Below are 19437 nucleotides of genomic sequence, written 5' to 3'. Positions count from 1 at the left end.
TTGCAGCATCAAGACACAGTTGAGCCACTGTGGGCAGTTTATTGAAGTTCATGGTCAGGGTAGGAAGGCAGCAAGCCACCCACAGGCTGAGTCCACTGTCCACGCACCTCCCGTCCCCAATAGCAGTAGTGGCCTCTGGGGCCTGCTGAGTTTAAGCTATGTCTTCCACTTCTTCAGGGGGCTTGTCAGACTTGGTAAGGGCGAGGGCAACCCTCCCATAGCCTCCTGAAGCACAAACTCCAGGCACCAGAACCTCCCCTTCCACGAGTAAACAATCCGTGATCAGACTCCTGTTGTCCCTGAGGCTTGTCTGACTACACTGGCTCGTTTGTCTTCCATGGCACTTCCACGGCACAGGTCTGGGGCACAAGCTGCTACCTCCAGCTCTGCCTCACGGTAGTGACTGTGGGAAAGACACAGGCTGAGAAGGCTGAGCTGGGGAGGGCCCATGCCACAGGGTGGGGACAGACCTACCCTCCAGACTTAGGGTGGGCACTGTGACTGGGCTCTGGGGGGCTCCCTGAGGGGGGTCTGCTCCAGATGAAGGCAGGAGGTCCTGTGGAGAGCAAAGGTCAGCTGGGTAGCAGGGTCCCCACCTCCCACCTTCCCCACAACTGCTCTGACCTGTATGCCAGGGGGGGATCTCTCTGGCTGTGGAGGAAGGGGCAGTGCAGCTCCCGTCTGCTGGATAAACTGCTGCAGGTTGCACTGACGCAACTCCCGGTTCAGTTCCTCCAGCTCTTGTGCCTGAGCCTGGGGCACACAGGACCTCAGGGGCCAAAGCCACCAACCCCATGGCCTTTGTGCCCTAGAATTTACTCTCTCTAGTCAGATCCTGTGTCAGACCCCAGGTCCTAGCTATCCAGGGTGGGGAGATGGCATGAGCTGGGGTCTCTGGGACTCACCTGTAGTGCACATTCAGCTGCTTCCAGAGCCCGGCTCACCAGGGCCAGGCTGCCCTGCACCTCCACACTCTGCCGCTCCTGGATAGCCAGGTCTTGGCGTAGGCGCTCAGTGGCAGACAATGTAGCAGAGGGGTGCACAGGGGCCTCAGCAACCAGCAGCTCAGCCTCCAGGGCACGGGCCTGTGCATCCAGGGCCTGCAGCTGGGCAGCATGCTCTGCAGTGGCTGCACTCAGCGCCTGCAGACGTGCCTGCCCCTCTCGTTCCCTGGCTTCTTCCCACTTTAGCTCCTGCTCCCAGAAGGCCTCATGGCCCAGCTCCTCTGCATTCCTGTGTACCCTGAGCTCCATGCTCTGTATATCTTCACAGCAGCCTAGGTTGGGTGCCCCAGGTGCTGGAGACTCAGAAGATGAAGGGTTGGGGGCCAGCTTGGGACAACCCAGGCTAAATGTCAGTGCTCTGTGGGACCTTTGGTCTGGTGTTGCCCGAGGCTTGGGGGGCAGGCTGGCACGAACTGGACATCGTTCTGGGGGCGGACAGCTGTCAGAAGAGGGCCTTCCAGCCAGGCTGGGCCCTGTCCGCCTCAGTACAAACTGGACATCACTGGCAAGCTGCCCACAAGTGGCCTGGGCATCCACTGGACACTCTTGTGGCAATAGCTGACGTTCTTTCTCCTTAAGACGCTGCACAAGTACAAAGCGACCTGTCTGGCCTGAGGGAGAAGGAAGAGGTCAACTGGAAAATGGGGCAGCCTCACCCCAGCCTCACCTATTGGGCCTATCAGCAACCACGGGACTTACCTATGGCTTGGGCTAATGCAATGACCACGTCCTGGCAGGTGGTCTGCTCTGAGACCCCACAGACCACCCGCTGAATGCCATCCACCCACACCTTCAGCTCCATGGTGGACAGCCCCAGAACCATCCCGGTCCTGTGAGGAGGAGACAGGCTACAGGTCAGGTCCTGCCTGGCACTCCCCTCCTACTTCTCCTTAGCTGGTAACTCCGGTTCAGAGTTTTGGCCTCTCAGCGACCGGCCCTGGCCTATGCCCAGCCCCACCCAGAGGCCGTGCATTCCTTGGGTGGCCAAGGAACTATTTTGGCCATGGTTCCCTCTACTCCATCTGCATCCACACCAGAACGTGGCGAATCATTAACCAGGTCCAGGATTTCCTGTCCACCCGCCACCTCCTGCACCACCTGGCTCAGAGGGCACTGCCTCCTCCTGTAGGCGGCCATCCCAAGCGCCCAAGGACGCTCATACAAACAAGACGTTGTCCTCTGCTGTCCTCTCCGCCCCCCCTCCACAAAAAAAAATGACCTTCTCTAGCCCCAGAAAAGCCTTGTCACGACCCAGACCTGACCTTCGTACCTGAACCCCAGGCCTGGCAGCCCTTCCGGCCTGGGCAGTGCCCAGCCGGGCTCCAAGTTCCTCCGCCTGGGGAGTGCGCTAGTCCCGGAAGTCAGCACCCGCGCCAGGACGCCTGGCTGCGAGGGACCCTGGGTGCCCTGTCCGCGGCGGGCGGTTTTAGGTGAGCCTGGCCCGCTAGCCCAGTCCCGCGAAAGACTCCTCAGCGGAACTCGGCGCCTGGGACAGGCCGAGAACCCAGTCCGCTCACCTGGTTGATCACCAGTATCCGGCCCTGGGCACTGCAGCACCTAGACAACCTGCGGCCCCGCGCCCGGCGCGCCCCAGCCCTGGCACCTCATTGGCCCGCGGCCCGCAGGCTCCGCCCCAAAGTGCCCCAAGGAGCCCTATGGCGTGGGCCCTCGGCTTCACGACCACACCCATTCTGCCTCCTTCCGCCCTGCCCCATTGGCTTGACTCTTCTCCGCCTGGCGGCGACCAGGTGTGGGCAGGGCCGAGGCTCATGGGGCGGGGTCAGCCTCGGGCAGGGACCCCGCGAAGCAACTAGCTGCCCGAAACGGGACGGAAGGGTGTCTGTGGCGCTGGTCCACGCGCAGCGAGGTGCTTCAGGTGTGCAGCCTCACTCCCAGGCCGACTTCCTCTGTAGCGTAGCAGTGTGACTGGTCCTGGACCAAGGACTGGGGCGCCGGCCCCGATTTCGCATCCTTGGCGTGCGTCGGTGAGGCGAAGGTGCCGTAGCCTCCTCCTTCCCCGCCTCTCTGACCTTGTTCCCTTAGAGTCGGCCAGTCGGCGGCCGGGGAGGAGGGTTGGGATGATAGTGAGCGCCCTTCGGGGAGGCGGAGCCCTAAGGGTCCACGGAGCTCCTGGACTGGAGCTGGTGGGCGCTGGAGCCCTGTGGGGGAGGGGACGCCCGAGGCTTAGGGACAAAGCACCAAGGTCTTTGTTTGAGATGCCCTCCTGAGCTGTGGAGGCCAGGCCTTCTACTGTTCGAGTGGGTTGGAGCCCCTCCCCCACTCCCCTTGCTGTCCGGAGCGAGAAACTCAAGCCCGCCTGGTGAGCTTGAGGTGGGTGGGGCCCTTGCCTGCTCAGGCACAAAAGTGGAAGTTGTGTGCGATCAGGACAGGTGGCCCGGGCTGGAGTGCTCCACAATGTCATGGGCAGAGGGAATGAATGTCTCCTGGTCCATCAAAGAGGCTCTCCACCGCCCAGGGGCTGTAGAAATGGAGAGGTATGAGCGCCAGCGTTGCGATCTGAGGCCAGAGCTCCGCCGTGGGGTGCAGCACCATTACTGCTCCTCCTCATTTTCAGTTCTCCCGAGTCAGCTCAGTGTCCTGCTTCCTACAATTTTGGAACACACCCACACCCACTGTGGGCTCCCCACAGAGCACTAAGGCCCCAAATACCAGCAGATAAACAGCTAGTCCAGGGCTACAGGATTCTGTGTGGTCCCCTGTCTGGCTCAGCTTAGCAAGGTGGTGTCCCAACCTCGGGCATCTCTGCTTATAGACTAGTGTCTCCCTGGAGGCTGCTGGTAACAAACACCCCTCCCCTCCTGAGTGTCTGTAACCGGGGCAACAGTATAGAACCCTTCCCTCCTCAGACTTGCTAGGAGCTCAGGCCTCAGGTGAGTTGGGGGTGAGCCCCTGAGCTGGGGTCGGGGGCTGCGGGGGGAGACACAAGTAAGGGGCACAGGAACAGCGGTAGCACCTCTGATTCTTGGTTAGGCTGAGAGCAGAGGACATAAAGTTAAGATAGCAGGGAAAGTGGGCACACTGTGGACGTGTGTAGTCGCACGTCCTGGCCATCTCTGTGGGCATTCTTAGAAAATCCCCTGTGACCTGGCTGTGCTGCCTAGTCCTCTCTGACACAGAAGGAGAGCCTGATGGCATCTGAGATGTAGGGCAGACTTGGCCCTGCCACCCCTTGAAGCTCCCTGCCTACTTCTAGTATGGCCCCTGAGCCTGGCCATGAGTCTGAAGAGGAACAGGTTCCCCTGGCCCTGGCAGGAGGGAAGCCATTTGGAAATGACTCAGGGCCTCCAGCCACCATACCTACAGACACCACGGCTTCCTCATGCTCCAGAAATACCAGGCCCCCCTCCATGGGGGTGGGCTCCACCAGCATACAGTAAGGAGAAGGTGGGTGGCTTGCCTGCTGGGCTGGATCATCCAGAGGGCCAGGCCTGATGGTGCAGTGGGGGTGCTGGTGCTGTAGGTTGGCACCTGAAGCCCTGGACCCCTGTACTCTACGGCTTCTGTGGGAGCAGCGAGAACTAGAGATCCAGGCCCTGCGGTGGGCCATCCATCATGGCAAGCATGCCCGGCACCAGCACATCCTGCAGGAGGTAGCAGGACTTCCACCTGAGAGGTCAGCCCAACTCACCTTCTGTCCTTCCCTGACAGATGAGCCAGCCCTCACCCTGACCTTGGTCTCTAATACTAATACTACGCTTCACCTGCCCTGATGTTCCACCCTAACCTCAAGTTAGCTGCGAGCTGGAAACCAACCCTAAATGGGCAACCAACCCCTCCCCAGACCTGCTGGGCCCGATCTGCCCTGGCCTGCTGCACTGCGCCCCAGCATGTGATGGCAGTGGGCCCCTCTTTTGATGCTGACCCGGAGGTGGGAACAACTGAGTTGCTCCTCCTCCCAGGAGCTCCCACAGCCAGGATGCATTCCTGCAGAATCAGGTCCAGAAGCTGACTCTGGAGCTGAGAGCACAGAAGGAACAAGCCCATCTGGTGAGGGTGTAGGGTGGGATCTGGCAGGCCCCAAGGGAGGGGGCATCCCTCACTCCCTGCCACTCCTTCTCAGGAGAGGGAGTTCTTGAAGGTGCAGTTAGCACAGGCCACAGATAAGCTGCAGCAGCTGGAGGCTGAGCTGCAAGCCTTCCAGAAGTCCTGCCTCCTGCATCTGGCCCAATCCTCCTGGGTGGGGCGCGTCCTGCGGTCACAGACTGGCAGTGTAGAGGTGAGCCCATGCCCTGGCCTGCTGCACTCTGCCTCCTCTGCATCTCTCCCCAACCCACCCTGGCCACTCAAGGGCAGCTATTGGCCCTCATCCAAGCAGGTTTCTCTTTGGGCTCCTAGCCAGCCTGGACATTTTCTGGCTTGCTGCTCCCTATCCCAACACAAATTACTGGTAAGGTCAGGAGGGAGAGGTGTACAGGGCATTGGTGCCTTCCCACCAGGCTCTGTCCAGTGGCTGGTGGGCCTTTCCTGTAGGTGATCACTGCAGAGACTCTAATAGAGTCTGAGGACTCCTCTGAGGACAATCGGGAGCCCACTGCTGGAGAGGTGAGCAAAGTGTCCCCCACACCTGTTTAGGCCTTTGGGTCCTGCAGCTGAGTAGAGTGTGTGCCTCTTGTATTCTGGCCAGGGATTCCGGCTGGAGGATGTGGATTGGAACAGCATTGCTCAGCGGTACCCTAACCTCCTCACCAGCATCCATTCCAGCTCAGACCGAAAGTAATTCTGCTGGGCAGGAGTCCTAGGGTGGGTGGGTTGCCCTAGCAGAAGTGGACTGGGGCCCAGTTCTAACCTTACAGTATCCCTAGAGTAGTCACACAACTCCATCTTCAGCTCTGATCTGTAGAATGAGGAGGAAGGGAAAGAAGGGCGGGGCAGGGCAGGGCGGGACTTTGGGACGTCAGCTCTGCTGTAATGGGACCTGTGTCCCGGGTGTGTGGAAGCATAGCTGTGCAGGGCTGGGCCTAGGAGCCAGGGCAGCCAGTGAGCAGAGCATGGTCCCAGGCAGCTGCGGCTGCCCTCAGGCTTGGACTCACCAGGCTCGGACTCTCCCCGCAAGCTTGTGGAGAGGCAGCACAAAAGCCTGGAGTGGAGCACTCTGCCCTGTGCAGGCACCAGCAGCTCAGGGGGTGCAGACTCGGACTCCAGCAGCTGCCAGCTGGTCCTGCATCCCCGGGTGCAAAGGGTGATAGGGCACCCACCACCGGCAGTAGACACGGCCTCCTCTGAGCAGACTGCAGTGTTGGCAAAGAGTTTCATCAGAGACTCCCAAGGTGTGCTATGGGGCTCTCCTCATCACTACATCTCTGCATAGAGCTCCTTCAGCCCCCAGGGTTCCGCCCCTTTCCTCCCAGTCACCCAGCTCTAGTCTCCCAGGAGACAGCCTTATTGGATGCCACATGGCTGACCCCCTTCCTGAAAGGACTACCCTTCCTAGATAACCAGAAATTCGGTTCCCATCCATTTGGCCAGACCTTGCTGGAGCCGGTCCCAGACCTTTGCCACTGGGACACAGGGCATGCAGCAAGGTGAGGGGCAGCCCAGTTGGACCGGGTCAGGATGGTGGGCAGGCAGGAGTCGGGGTCACCTGGTGTCTGCAGGGTGCTTGCTCCCACTTCAGCCGGGCCGGTGGCAGCCTGCAGATCGTGGCTGTCAATCAACGGGAGAAGTTCGTGCGCATCATCAATCGCTCGTCACAGGACGCTGCAGACTTGGGCGGCTTGGTGTTGCAGCAGCGAGTACATGACTGCCCGGTGCGCATGTTCCGCTTCCCGCGCGGCACGGTGCTGGAGCCACAGCACCACCTCACGGTGCGCACGGTGCACCTGCGTGTCCCGCCCCTCCCCTTCTGCGTCCAGCGCACCTGGCTTCATCTTGTGCCCGCCGTTCCAGGTATGGGGCGAAGGTACTGGCGGTGTCCAGCAGCATCCACCCTTTTCCTCTGGCCAGGACCCTCTCCGATTTCACTGTAGCCGGGTCTGCGTGACGCTCCTCCTGGACTCTGAGGGCCAGGTCAGAATCATGGCACCCTAGGAGGCAGCTGCCAGCCTGGCGATGTTGGGTGGCTGACACACTGCTGTGGTCTGCAGGTCCTCAGTGAGTACCAGGTACCACTCCGTGTGACTTCAGGCTCAGACGTCTTCACGGACAACACTGACTGGTCCATCGACCGCTTCCCACTTCCTGAGGCCAGGGCTGGAGCCCTCACCAGAGAGCCCAAGAACCAACCTCGGCCCCCGAGCCAGGGCCGGGTGCAGGAGGCCAGAGCTGGACGCCGGAGGCCAGGGTGGGCACCACAAGTGCTTTTTTCGGGTGCTCTTCCTGGGGCTTCCCAGATTCCCTCCGCTGGCCGGGAGGGTCAAGAACCCCACTCCCCATCCACTTGCTCCCCCTAACTCCCATCAGGTCACGGCACCTTATGCCACTCCTGAGTCTCCGGAAGCCTGTCCATGTGCGGGAGGGGCCAACGCGGCTCCCAGGCACCAAGTTCGCTACAATGCCGGGCTCCCTGCCTACCATCCCGGGTGAGTGTGGGTGCCAGGTACAGGGGCGTGAGGGCAGGATGCACCTAGCCTGACTACCTCCCTCCCTACTCTCAGAGGCGGCAGAGGTGGCGCGGAACTTGGAGCTTGGTGCGCCAGGGAAGGAACGCGATGTCTGCGTGAGTGTGCGCCCAACCCTAGCCCACCCCACCTGCCTGCAGTGCCTCTGGCCAGAGACATCAGGGCTTGACATCTTCCCCGACCCCCCACCCCCTCCAGGTATGCCGGAGAGGTGTGGACCTGGGCTGCCCCATGGTGGCCCTGTCTGTGCAGAGCACAGCTGAGAGCCGGTTTGGTTTCCGATTCCTATGCTGCCCGCCCATTACCGCTGATGTTCACCAACGCCTGTGGAGGGTGTAGACTACCCAGGGATCCGGCTGCATTATTTATTGACCAGAGTGGTCTACAAAGTAAACCATATTCTGCACCCCAGTCAAAATGATTCACTTGGTTTCTGGGGTACCTGTCCCAAGAGGAGCAACTGCATCCTGCCCTTGGATGGGGACCAGGGATGGGAAGCTGGGTGGGAGGAGCGGCTTGGACCTGGCCCCCTGGAAAGCCCAGGCCAGTTCTAAGCACCTGGCCCAGGCCTGCCTGGCTGACCTTTCCCAAGAAGCCCAGGACCCAGGGAAGGTCCCAACTCTGACTCCCATCCACCAAGAGGAAGCTTTCTAGGCCCAGGCTCACCTCCCACCCTCACAGCCCAGGTGCTCTTGGTCTGTGGCACCAGGGGGCCCCCAGGGCTCCCAGGATGCTAAGGGTTCCCTTTGGGCACTGTCCAGGCAAGTCCAGCGGTGGTGGGCTTTTCACCAAGGGTAGGGATGGACTGGGGTAAATAGCTCAGGTACCACAGGCAGCAGAGGGCTGGGGGTCAGGCTGCTGGATCCAGGGCTGGCTCTGGTTCTGGACATCACTGGGCTCACGGGTGGGACCTGAGGCCCCCTCTAGGGCCCTCTGGGTGGTCACTGGGGCCAAACCTTTGCCCAGGCCAGGCCCCAGGCTGCCCAGGGCTCTGAGTCTCCGTCTTCTGACCCGAAGGTCAGCAGAGCCCCAGGGGAAGCTCTTGGCTGAATCAGCTGACATTGGGTCCTTTGGTGGAGAAGGAAGCAGGTGACAGCACAGTGTCCTACTAGGATCTGGAAGGCAAGAAAAGACCATGTCACAGAGGCCCCAACAGACATAGGGTCTCCAGGAGGTGGAAGGTTCCTTTCCACCAGTCTTCCAGCCTTGGGTGGTAGCCATCTGAGGGGAGTAGTATCACTGCCAGAAGGATCTTTAGTGTCTGCTGTGACCCTCTAGGTGCCAGCAACCTTGTTGCCCAGGCCCACTGCCTATACTCCCCAGAAATCCTGTTCCCTGGATCTTGAACTCTGACTGTGGCTTGGGCTGGCCACTTCCAGGGCAGATAGAGGCCTGAAAGCCCAGACCCTAGCTTTGAGTCAATAAGACTCCATCCCTGATAGTTTCCTGGAGGTTGAGGGCCCTGACCAGTAACTAAACCTCTGCTACAGTAAGACAGCTCATTGGGATCATCCAGCACTTTGTTCGACCTGGTACTTGGAACAGGAGGCCTTTTTCCAGAGTGTCCCTGCCTTGTTATCATTCCAGCCACCCCTCCTCCTGGCGACCTGTTTGCTGCCCACCCACCCTGCAGTCCTCATCCACAGGGGGCTGCTGGTAGCCACTCATGATTTTCTTAAGACACTTCTCCAGGCAGCAGGCAGACCTGGCCTAGTCCCCCAGGGTCATTCTGTTGAACCTGAATCCCTGTTCCACCAAGGTCAGTGCCCTTTTAAGGCTCCCTACTTGGCTTGATCCTTGGTCCCTGAGTCCAGCACAGGTTCTCCCAGTGAGGCACATCAGCAGGGATGTGGGATTAGACCCCTAGCTGTGAGCCCCTCCCACCAGGAGAGCACTGCATGGCGCAGCTCTCCTGAGCGGGTAGGTGGACTTGAGGCTCCTGTCTCCAGGTGGGGGGATAGTACCTGCAGCCATGCCCAGGGAACTATCCCTGGGAGAGGGATTAGGCCCAGCCTGGTCCTCTTGCTGTTCAGGAGGTCTCCAAGGATCCTGGGGGGCTGTAGCCCCTTTCTGCTGGGATCCCAGTGGCCTGTAGGAGAAGTGGGAGCTAAGGCCTAGGCTTTACTGACCGATGTTGGCCTTTTCCACCAGCCTGGGGCTCCCACCACCAGTTTATTTGGGTTCCTGGGACAGGTGACCTCTCAGCCAAGCCTTCCCCACCCCCAAGTCCCCCAAGCCAAACGGGACACATGGTAGTAGGACTTGAGAGGAGGGTACTCACCACAGGCCAAGCTCCCTCCAGGCTGGAAGCCTAGCCACCACCAGATCACAGCTGTATGTAGAGTCAGGCCCTAAAGTGGAGGGAGTGGCAGCCACACCTGGTCTGGACAGCAGCGCCTGGGCCTGGGGAGGAAGAGGATTGAGGTGGAGACCTTGGCTGGCATGGCTGTAAGCAGGGTACTTTCATACCAGCAGCCCCCAATGCTGGGTTCCCTATAGAAGAAAGGCCTGGGTGCCAGCACCTCCCCCCCCAGTGGGCTAGAGTCCTGGCCCACTTAGGGATGGGACAGATGTACCTGGCACTGGTACCTGCGTTCCCGCAGGCCTTTGGTGGGGTTCCCACAGAGGACCTGAGCAGCACCTGAGGAAGAGTTTGTGGCTGAGCTTGGCTTGGGTGTAGGCCTGCAAATTCAGTCTGGGCTGGGGTGGGTCATTTACCATGGGTCAGGTTGCTGGAGTGGTCTTCACAGGCCAGGTCCTGTGGGAGCAGGCCTTCAGGCAGGAGTCCTCCTGGGCCCACCAGGGACAAAACCCAGGGCTGGGTCTCAGGCAGTGTCACTGCGGGGTCACGTTTCTGCTGGATAGTTCCGTGAGTATGACCTGGCCAGGATCAAAACCAGAGGTCAGTCCCAGACTCTGTCCTGAGAGCATGATCCTGACACCAAGAAGTACTTAGGAGGCTGAGCAAGAGGACTGCCATGAGTTTGAGGCCAGACTGGGCTACATAGTGAACTTAAGTTCAGCTTAAACTACCCAGTAAGACCCTGTCTTGAAAATAATAAATAAAAATAGGGCCAATGAGATAGCTCAGCTGCCTAAATGCCTGCTTAGGCAAGCGCAGGGACCAGGGTTGGATCCCCAGGACCACATGCCATGCTGACCCCGCTCCTGGGAATGCTGAGCCAGCCACTGAGACCATGGCATGGGTGCATGGCTGTAATTCCAGGGCTGGGGAGGCTGAAAACAGAAGGATCACTACGAGTTCCAGCTGCGTAGTGAGACCATGTACCATATGCCAAATACATAAAATAAATAAAAAATAAATACATAAATAAATAAAGAGGCTGGCCACTGACAGTCTCTTCCCTTCCAGAGAGACCCTCAGCCCAGACTCTCTGCAGACCAAGGGGAGGACTAGGTGCTACTCGCAGAGTCAGCATCCCAGCAAGGGGCAGCCATGTATCTTGGAGAGGCCTAGGGGTTGGGGATCCCTTTCCCGGGGGCGAGGGCCAGGTCTCTTCTGGGGTGGGGTGCTGGGGTAGTGGCTCGGTTTCCAGGTCTGCCCTACCCAGTGGGGGGAGGATACTGTCCAGCATGCTGCCTTCCTTGATGGCCTCTTTCACCATGAGCCAGTCCTGGCTCAGCTTTCGGGGCATAGGCAGGTCAGTGTAAGTGGTGGGTACTTCATCCAGGATGCGCAGCTGGGGGACTAGTTTCTTCACCTCTGCCCTGTAGTTGTAGCACTCAGGGGCCTGCAGAGAAGAGAGAAGTGGTGGGCCTGGTCCCCTCGGCCCTTCAGACCTGGTGAGTCCTGGTCTTCCTAACTGGGCTCTTCCCCTTGGCCCATGGGACATGCGGCTTCTCCACTGTCTGGCCCTGGTCCAGATCCAGGAATGCCCTCTGGCCAGTGGGACTGCCCTAAGCTGAGGGTCTGACTCTGCAGAGTGGCCCCTCTTTCTTGGGTGGGTGCTGAAGCTGGCACAGGTATCACCAGGTGTAAGTGCAGGGTGCACCTGGCAATGCAGGGGCAGGGGCCCATATCCTGCAGGGTGCTGGGGTAACATCCCCAAGCAGGGTACTATGTGAGTGCATCCCAGTGGTACACAGGCCTTTGGGGGCCAAGATGGCCATGGGCAGGGCCTGTGTAACTGTATGGATGCACACACGTGTGTTCCTGTTGCCAGGCCTCCTGGGGCACAGCGTGGGGTAAGAGGTGGCATGTGTGCATGTGTCTGTGGGGCCCATCATGCTGGCCCTGGCAGATGCACTAGCTGTGGGCTTCCAGGTTGAGCTCACAGTCGATGCAGGGGCCAGGTTCCCCCCAGCAATGTTGCCCAGGTGCCCAGTTCCCACACCTTGTTGGCTGGGTCCGAGGCTGGCTGCAGGCACACCAGGTTACCCTCCAGGGTGAGTGTGGCCAACTGTGGGCACAGCTGCAGGTAGCGAACCTGCCCCAAGTCCTCCAGGTTGTTACCCTCAAGATCCAGCACCTCCAGCTGGTCGAGCAGGCACAGTGGGCTCAGGTCTGAGATGTCATTGTAGGAGATGTAGAGCTCCTGGGGACAAAGGAGTCTCAGAGCCTGCCTGGCCACCCCTCCTTCCCCACCCCAGGGGCTGCAGACCCACCTTCAGCCCTGGAAAGGAGCCAATGCCATCCAGGTCAGTGAGGCCACAGCGAGCCAGCCAAAGCACCTGTAGGTGGCCCAGAGAGGTGCCCAGGTCTCTGTGGACGGGGCACCTGGTTAGTGTTACCCTGGGACAGGGGGCACTGCATCTGGCTGCCTCCAGAGGTGGGAAGAGACCCTAATCCCTGCTACAGCCACCTGCTCTGGGCTGCTGTTAGAGGGTCCTCGCTTCTCCAATGTTGGGTAGGCTGGGCCTGGTCCTAGCTTGAGCTACAGGAAGCTGCCTTTACCCTGAGTAACCTGATCCAGCCTGACCTACTGTCCACCACCATGCCTCCTTGCCTGGCTCCTGCTGCAGCTGTAGAGCATCCCTGTACTTTACAGCTGGCTTCCTTACAGCCAGCATTTAGTACTTAGGTGCCCATGAATTCGTCTATGCTGTTTGCCTCCAGCTCATGACCTGCTTTGCTTATTTCTTAGCAGTTCATCTGTCTCTGCCTGGCAGGCTCCTGGCTGGGATTTGTGTCTGGGGATTCCTCCAGGTGGCTCAAAGAAACTCTTTTATCTCTAGCTGCTTACAGATGTCTGCGCTGTCTGCTCATGTAGTTGTTTGTTGGGCTCCTTCCATCTCCCTACTATGCCCTGCTCCACTGATTTCTGGTTTCAAGTGTTTCAGTGATGAAGTCTGATTTGTTGCATTTTTATCTGTACAAGACAACTTGGGTTGGGAGTAGTAGTACTCACCTGTTAGGCCATATTCAGCAGGCTGAGGCAGGAGGAGCAAAAATCTGAGGTCACCCATAACTTAGTGAGACCTTGTCTCAAGATAAAAGCCAAGCATAGTGGCACCCAACTGTAATCCTAGCCCTTGGGAGGCTGAGGCAGAAGGGTCATTACAAGGAGACTAGCTTGGGCTACAAAGTGAGCTCACATCCAGCATGAACAGCATAGACAGACCCTGTCTCAAAAGGAAAAAAGAAAAAAGGGCTGGGGGTTGGGGAGCTAGCTTGGTGATTTAAGTGTCTGCCTGGCAAGCACAAGGGTTCAATCCCTGATAACATATGCCATCCTGGCCTGGAAACTTCCTGTAATCCCACCGTTGGAGAGGCTAAGACAGGAGGATCACTATGAATCCAAGTAGCAAGACCCTGTACCAAAAAAAAAAAAAAAAAAAGGGCTGGGATATGGGCTATAGATCAGTGGTAGATTGCTTCCCTGGCACTGAGAAAAGAAAGCCCAGCTTGATCTGTTTTCCTGGATGCTCATATTGTTGCTCTGACCTGGTAGTCAGGGTCTTCATCAAGGTGTGTCCAGGCTAGTGCTGAGGCTCAGCTCCCTCTCGTTTGCAGATGTAAGTTGCCACCTGCCTCTTCATCTCCTTTTTCTTCCTCTTTTCCCTCTTGTCCTTGTTTTTCTTTTTTTTTAATTTAATTTAATTTAATTTATTTGTGTGTGTGTGTGTGTGTGTGTGTGGCCAGCTCAACCCACCAGGGGGCGGGGCTGGCTGGCATGTGGTGCTGGGGATTGAACCGCGGTCCCTTTGCTTTGCTAAACTTGTTCTAAATAGGTGCTTTAGACCACTGAGCCATCTCACCAGCCCTGTCCTTGTTTTTCTGACAAGCTTTTTTTTTTTTTGCAGAACCGGGGATTGATCTCAGGTCCTTGTGCTTGCCAGGGAAGCGCTTATTCCACTGAGCCATCTCCCTGGCCCCTGACAAGCTTCTTTTAATCTGTTCTATTATTTTAGTGATTTGCTCAAATTCCACTCGTGGTCTTGTCCATCTATTTCCTCCTTCCTGTCTTCTGTGGCTGCCTTAGGGTTTCTGCAGCACTGTCTTCAGAGCTGTCCTTGTCCCCATCATGGTCCATTCCTTTCCAGAGCTCACCCTGTGACCCACAGCAGGCTCAGACAGGCCCTGCTGCAAGGGGGTGCTGTTGCTCCATGTCTCTGGGGTTCACTGGCCCAGCCAGGTCAGTACCCCTTGTCATAGGGGTGTAAATATAAGGGCATTAAAGAAAAAATAGCCTACAGAAGCTCCAGACCTTGGAGCAGATAAGAGATTGACAGGAACATTACAAGATTCTTAAAACTAATGATAAAAAGCAAAACATACCACATGGAATTCCACCTGAAGCTACACATGAAGAAAAATTAAGGTTTTAAATGGATTTATAGGGCCAGCCTAATAGCTTAGTGGATTAAAGCATCTGCAAGCAGGTGCATGGGCAGGGGGTTCCATCCCCGGGCCTTCCATGCTGGCCCTGCCCCTGGGGTGCATTGAGATGTCAATTGAGACTGGGTGTGGTGGCAAGTGCCTGTAATCTCAGCTCTTGGGAGGCTGTAAACAAGAGAATCACTACAAGTATGATCTAGTAGTGAGACACTGAACACCCTGTAGATCCTTCCCTAAAATACAGAAAAAAACTGGATTTATCAAGCCCTGCGTCATGACTGTGTCTAGCTGTCCCCCCAAAGTCTCATGGCTGCCTCTCCTAATAGTGCTCTGCAGGGTGTCAGGGACATGGAGGGAGACAAATGATGCCACGACAAACATGGAACTTAAGAGTAGGAATAACGGTGGGCACAACAGTAGTGTATGACACCACTGTCCACTCAGCATAAAGTAGCACAGATAGGGATTTTTTTTGGCAGAACTGGGGATCGAACTCAGGCCCTTGTGCTTGCCACGGACACACTTATTCTACTGAGCCATCTCCCTGGCCCCCCACAGACAGTGTTGAAACCAGCCAAAGTTGGTACTGACATAACAGAAAACTTCACTAGACTGATAGACATCCAGAAATCTCCAGCTCTGAACCATTATTTTTTAAATTTTTTTGGCAGAATTAGGGATTGAACTCAGGCCCTTGCACTTGCCAGGGAAGTGCTTATTCCACTGAGCCATCTCCGGGGCCCCTGAACACTCTTTCTTTCTTTCTTTCTTTCTTTCTTTCTTTCTTTCTTTCTTTCTTTCTTTCTTTCTTTCTTTCTTTCTTTCATCTTGTGTGTGTGGCCTGCTCAGCCCACCAGGGGGCGGGGCTGGCTGGCATGTGGTGCTGGGGGAATCAAACCCTCATCCCTGTGCTTTCCCAAGCTTGTTCCAAGTAGGTGCTTTAGACCACCGAGCCATCTCTCCAGCCCAGGCCCTTGTGCTTACCAGGGAAGCACTTATTCAACTGAGCCATCTCCTTGGCCCCTATTTCTTGGTTTTGTGAGACGTTCCTATTCCCTTTTCGTCCACCTCCCCTCCTCTTGCCATTCTAGTCTGTCGCAGGTTGGTTTCAGTTCCATTTCCAGATCTGCACATGTTTTGTTGAATTCTGCCTGATTATTTGATAAACAGCAGCATAAAGAGGAAAAATCATGAGGACATTTAAAATGAATTTGCGGGGCCAGGGAGATGGCTCAGTGGAATAAGTGCTTCCCTGGCAAGTGCAAGGGCCTGAGTTTAATCCCCAGTTCTGTAAAAAAAAAAGAATTTGCTTAATAAATACTTTTATCACCTCACCTGGAAAGGATGGCACAGGTACTTGGAGCCCAATTCAGACAGCTGAGAATTCTAGAATTTTGAATAGAATTTTTCTGCCGTGGGCTGCTGGGCTCAGATTACATAAGACTAGTTAGCAGTTTTTGCTGGGCTTTGAACTCAGGGCCTTTGCATTTAGATACAACCCCAGCTCTTTTTTTTGTTGTTTGTTTTTTTAATCATCTATTTATTTATTTGGTACAGGGTTTCGCTATGTAGCTCGTTCTTGTAGTGATCCTCCTGTCTCACCCTCCTCTGTGCTGGGATTACAGGTGTGTGCCACTATGCCTGGTTTATGGTGTACCCATGCTTCTGGGGTTGGCACGGAATACGGTACCAGGAATTGAATCTGGATCCTTGCACTTGCCACGCAGGCACTTAGGCCATCAAGCTATCTCCCCAGTCCTATTTTTTATATTGAGACAATGTCTTGCTAAGTCACTAACTTGGCCAGACTGAGCCCAAACTTGCACTCCTCCTGCCTCCGCCTCTTGGGTGTTCAGTCACAGTCATGTCCTTTTCACCTAGCTAAATCAGCAGCATTTTCATAAGACCCTCTTTTCTCCAATGCCCTAGAACAAAGTCTGATATTATTCAGCTTTGTTCTATGCAGTCCAGATGTTAAGAACCATAAGACTATCTCTAGTTTTGAAGGTTGTCTTTTAGGTTACTAAGAAGTAAGATGATGTGAGAATGTGGAGCTTTTTCAGCCATTAAGGCCCTTTTTCAGGAGACGTGGATTTTATGCAGGTCTGTGTCATCTTGCAAGCCAAGGCCACCTGTTTCTCTTGCCAGGCTGCCAGCCACCCTCGCTTCTCACCCTTATCATACAGCTATCTCCATACCTCCTTGGTTGTTTTTGCAGTGTCTGCCAAAAGCCTTTCACTATCTAGGTCTCTGCTTGAGGTCCAGTACCTTTTAGGCTACTCAGTCTCAGGAGGTAGTGGGACCACCCTGGCCCCCATCCCTGAGTCTGCATGTGGGTGCCTCTCACTATGGGGTGTCAGGCTGGAGGCAGATTGGAGAATGCTGGGACTCAGGCCCAAAGGAACCTTTCCCTGGAGAGACCTCACCTGCAGCAAAAGTCTCAGATGCCCCTCCACTGTCACTCGCACTCCTGGCACTGAAGGTGAGGCTAGACTCCCACCAGGGTGTACAGGAGGCCCTAGACTCCACCCCAGGGCAGGACCCATGCCCGGCTGCACTCACCTGAGGGAGCCCAGGCGACTGCCGGTCAACTTCAGCTGGCTCAGGTTGGGCAGGTACACCCCTGGGGCACAGGAGGAGGGGTTGGCTTGGCCCTCGGGCACTCACTCCACTGCCTGTTCCTCTGGGCAGAAGCCTCTCTCTCCATGTCATCCAGTGACCAGCAGCGCCAGAGGGGCTACTCCTGGGACTCTGAACATGACTGACCACTAGCAGGCCTTACTCCTCAGGGCCTGCTGCCCTGAGGGCTTCCTCCCTCCCACACACTGTTCAAGCAGGTGACACTGGGCTGTCCCTGTGAGACCACAATGCCACCGGACTGATCTCCAGGACCTAGTATAGGGAACAGAGCCAGGCTTCAAGGGTGGGGCTGGCCTGAGCTTCTCACCACCTGCCTACTGATGCCTGAGCACTCCCACCATGGCCTGCATTGTATCAACATGCTGTAGTGGGGACAGACTGCAGAAGTGCCCTCAGCCCCAGTTTTAGCAGGACAGGCACCATAGAGAGAATGGTGTAGGGTGAGCCTGCGGGGCTGGCAGGCAGGGCTGAGGGAGCATGCAAGGGGGCTATGGTGAACCATCAAGAACTTGAGAATTAGTTGCAAAGCAGAAAAAACCAATCACAATGGGACATATTTAACCCCACAGGTAATCATAAAAATGCAAAAAGAGCTCACAACAATCCTGGACAATAAGACTTCTGTTAGGATAGTTGGTATAAACAAATAAGGTCTGTGGTGTAAGAGCCAAGTATCAGAGTCACTTCCTTTTTTTTTTTTTTTTTTTTTTTGCAGAACCAGGGATTGAACTCAGGCCCTTGCGCTTGCCAGGGAAATGCTTATTCCACTGAGCCATCTCCCCGGCTCCCAGAGTCACTTCCTAACCAAGATCATGATACTATGTGTGTGTAAGAGAATGTCCCTGACACATGCCAAAGCTGGGCATGGGGCTGGGGAGATGGCTCAGTGGAATAAGGGCTTTCCTGGCAAGCGAAAGGGCCTGAGTTCAATCCCCAGTTCTGGGAAAAAAAAAATCTTCAAAACCAAAGTTGGGCATGGTGGTACATGCCTATAATCCCAGCACCCAGTAGTTACAGTTGCTATGAATTTGAGGATAGCATGCTCTAAAAAGTGAGTTTAAGGTCAGCCTGAACTACAGAGTGAGACCCTATCTCAAGGAAGCGAGTAAGAGAGAGAAAAGAAGAAAGGAAGAAAGAAGCATGCCAGGCCAGGGATGCAACTCAACAGCATCAGCACCTGTCTGGCAAGCACAAGGTCCTGAGTTTGATCCCCAAAACGCGCGTGCACGCACACACACACACACACACACACACAGAGAAAAGAAAAAAAGCAAAGAAAGAAGCATGCCTTGTATTGATAAGAATCATAGACTCTCAAAAACATCAGAAAGAAGCTGCCCAGGCACGTGTTTGTGTACACGTGTGTGCACATAAGATAGGGAGAAAGCTGAAGCCTATATAAGCAGCAGTTGTGGATAGAACATCTCTGGGAAGGGTTTATGTGGGTTCTTTGTACCAATCCAGCAACATGTGTGACCGGGGATCAAACTCAGGACCTTGTGCTAGCCAGGCAGGTGCTTAAACAGCTGATTGTCCCCCTGGCTCTGTGTGGATTTGAAATTGTTTAAGGTAAACCTAAGGGTCATCTATTTTTTTTTTTGTTTTGTTTTGGCGGAACCGGGGATTGAACTCAGGCCAATGCGCTTGACAGGAAAGCGCTTATTCCACTGAGCCATCTCCCCGGCCCCAAGGGGTCATCTATTTCTACCTTACTGGACATTGTTTCAATTTTTGCTACTTTGATGTGGGTGTGGCCTTGAGCAAAAGGTCGCTTTGGAGAGCAGCTTAGAAACATGGACCATGGGCTCACTCTCTGGCTGTGCCCAACAGGTTAGGGTTTGTTTTTGTGTTGTTGGGGTTCTTTTTTGGTACCAGGGGTTGAACTGAGAACCTTGCACTCGCCAGGTGGGTGCTTATGACCCTGAGCTAGCTCCCTAACCCTATGTGTCCAACAGAAATGATCTCAGTTCTGGGCTAACCCTGCAGGAAGGGAACGGGTATGGCAGTGGGGAGCTCTCACCGAAGTTCCCTAGGCTGTGCTCACGGGTGTCCACACACATCTCCAGCACCTGCACGGTCCGGAGGTCGTCCACCTGGGCCAGGGCCTGCTGCGGAGATCAGTGGGCGTCACTTCCTATGACTGACCTCTCCCGAGTCCTTGGCTGTGTGACTCGGAGGTGGCTCTGGGATACGAGGCAGTACTCCCTGTGTTCCTTGCCTCATCTGTGGGCCTTGGCCACGACACTTGGCTGGTAGTACGCATGTGGATACCATCTGAGCAGAGGCTGGAATTGCTGGGAGGGTGCTGCTTCCAGAGAAGGTCCTGTCCTTGGGCTGCTGGCCTTCAGACAAGGCCTTCACCCCAAGGCTGTGCACAGCCTACCCTGGATCTGTGCATGAGACTTCACCCCAAGGC

The 19437-nt window shown here is 56.2% G+C and overlaps 3 protein-coding genes across 18 annotated transcripts in view; 1 reads left to right on the top strand and 2 right to left on the bottom strand.

Moving 5' to 3' along the window:
* On the bottom strand, positions 1 to 2601 carry Rassf7 (Ras association domain family member 7). 4 transcript variants are annotated; one of them, XM_023722768.1, is made up of 7 exons: positions 2522 to 2568; positions 2275 to 2411; positions 1704 to 1834; positions 906 to 1615; positions 625 to 808; positions 475 to 556; positions 1 to 403 (listed from the first exon to the last, which is right to left on the bottom strand). In XM_023722768.1, the coding sequence occupies exons 3-7, from the start codon at positions 1825 to 1827 to the stop codon at positions 283 to 285; spliced, it is 1221 nt and encodes a 406-aa protein (XP_023578536.1). In that variant the 5' UTR covers positions 1828 to 1834; positions 2275 to 2411; positions 2522 to 2568; the 3' UTR covers positions 1 to 282. The 4 variants fall into 4 exon arrangements, with proteins under 4 accessions (XP_023578536.1, XP_023578535.1, XP_023578537.1 ...); XM_023722767.1 differs by lacking the exon at positions 2275 to 2411 and having other exon boundaries at positions 2522 to 2601; XM_023722769.1 differs by lacking the exon at positions 2522 to 2568 and having other exon boundaries at positions 471 to 556; positions 625 to 753; positions 2275 to 2514.
* Positions 2602 to 2718: 117 nt separating this feature from the next.
* Lmntd2 (lamin tail domain containing 2) lies at positions 2719 to 7945 on the top strand. Of its 10 annotated transcripts, none has more exons than XM_023722760.1 (15): positions 2719 to 3000; positions 4219 to 4398; positions 4486 to 4638; positions 4925 to 5012; positions 5086 to 5241; positions 5496 to 5567; positions 5650 to 5738; positions 6024 to 6292; positions 6457 to 6547; positions 6640 to 6829; positions 6969 to 7031; positions 7109 to 7305; positions 7425 to 7543; positions 7619 to 7680; positions 7781 to 7945. In XM_023722760.1, the coding sequence occupies exons 2-15, from the start codon at positions 4220 to 4222 to the stop codon at positions 7919 to 7921; spliced, it is 1869 nt and encodes a 622-aa protein (XP_023578528.1). In that variant the 5' UTR covers positions 2719 to 3000; position 4219; the 3' UTR covers positions 7922 to 7945. The 10 variants fall into 10 exon arrangements, with proteins under 10 accessions (XP_023578528.1, XP_023578527.1, XP_023578526.1 ...); XM_023722759.1 differs by having other exon boundaries at positions 2720 to 3000; positions 6640 to 6772; positions 6912 to 7031; XM_023722758.1 differs by having other exon boundaries at positions 2722 to 3000; positions 4928 to 5012; positions 6912 to 7031.
* The window catches only part of Lrrc56 (leucine rich repeat containing 56), a 14739-nt gene continuing 3242 nt past the window's right edge, over positions 7941 to 19437 (bottom strand). Inside the window, exons 4-13 of one of the 4 annotated variants that reach the window (XM_023722763.1) lie at positions 19042 to 19126; positions 16944 to 17004; positions 12209 to 12305; positions 11938 to 12138; positions 11151 to 11334; positions 10301 to 10462; positions 10159 to 10223; positions 9864 to 9985; positions 9547 to 9671; positions 7941 to 8697 (exon numbers count right to left, since the gene is read on the bottom strand). In XM_023722763.1, the coding sequence (XP_023578531.1) occupies positions 8402 to 8697; positions 9547 to 9671; positions 9864 to 9985; positions 10159 to 10223; positions 10301 to 10462; positions 11151 to 11334; positions 11938 to 12138; positions 12209 to 12305; positions 16944 to 17004; positions 19042 to 19126 (1398 nt within the window). In that variant the 3' untranslated portion in view covers positions 7941 to 8401. Of the gene's footprint in view, positions 8698 to 9546; positions 9672 to 9863; positions 9986 to 10158; positions 10224 to 10300; positions 10463 to 11150; positions 11335 to 11937; positions 12139 to 12208; positions 12306 to 16943; positions 17005 to 19041; positions 19130 to 19437 lie in introns of all 4 variants that reach the window. The other 3 variants (XM_023722765.1, XM_023722762.1, XM_023722764.1) reach the window with 3 other exon arrangements.

Source organism: Octodon degus, unplaced genomic scaffold, assembly GCF_000260255.1.
Source record: "Octodon degus isolate 3935 unplaced genomic scaffold, OctDeg1.0 scaffold00093, whole genome shotgun sequence".
In the NCBI taxonomy this organism is placed as follows: Eukaryota; Metazoa; Chordata; class Mammalia; order Rodentia; family Octodontidae; genus Octodon; species Octodon degus.
This window is presented reverse-complemented; position numbering and strand designations above follow the sequence as displayed.

Excerpts from the sequence above, each read along its gene's own strand:
- Rassf7 (XM_023722767.1), bottom strand. The coding sequence starts at position 1,827 with ATGGTTCTGGGGCTGTCCACCATGGAGCTGAAGGTGTGGGTGGATGGC. Across the intron at positions 809-905 it reads CAGCTGAATGTGCACTACAG|GGCACAAAGGCCATGGGGTT; the intron begins GTGAGTCCCAGA and ends AGTAAATTCTAG. Across the intron at positions 557-624 it reads GATCCCCCCCTGGCATACAG|GACCTCCTGCCTTCATCTGG; the intron begins GTCAGAGCAGTT and ends TGCTCTCCACAG.
- Lmntd2 (XM_023722756.1), top strand. The coding sequence starts at position 4,220 with ATGGCCCCTGAGCCTGGCCATGAGTCTGAAGAGGAACAGGTTCCCCTG. Across the intron at positions 6,830-6,911 it reads AGCCACAGCACCACCTCACG|GTATGGGGCGAAGGTACTGG; the intron begins GTGCGCACGGTG and ends CCGCCGTTCCAG. Across the intron at positions 7,681-7,780 it reads GGAAGGAACGCGATGTCTGC|GTATGCCGGAGAGGTGTGGA; the intron begins GTGAGTGTGCGC and ends CACCCCCTCCAG.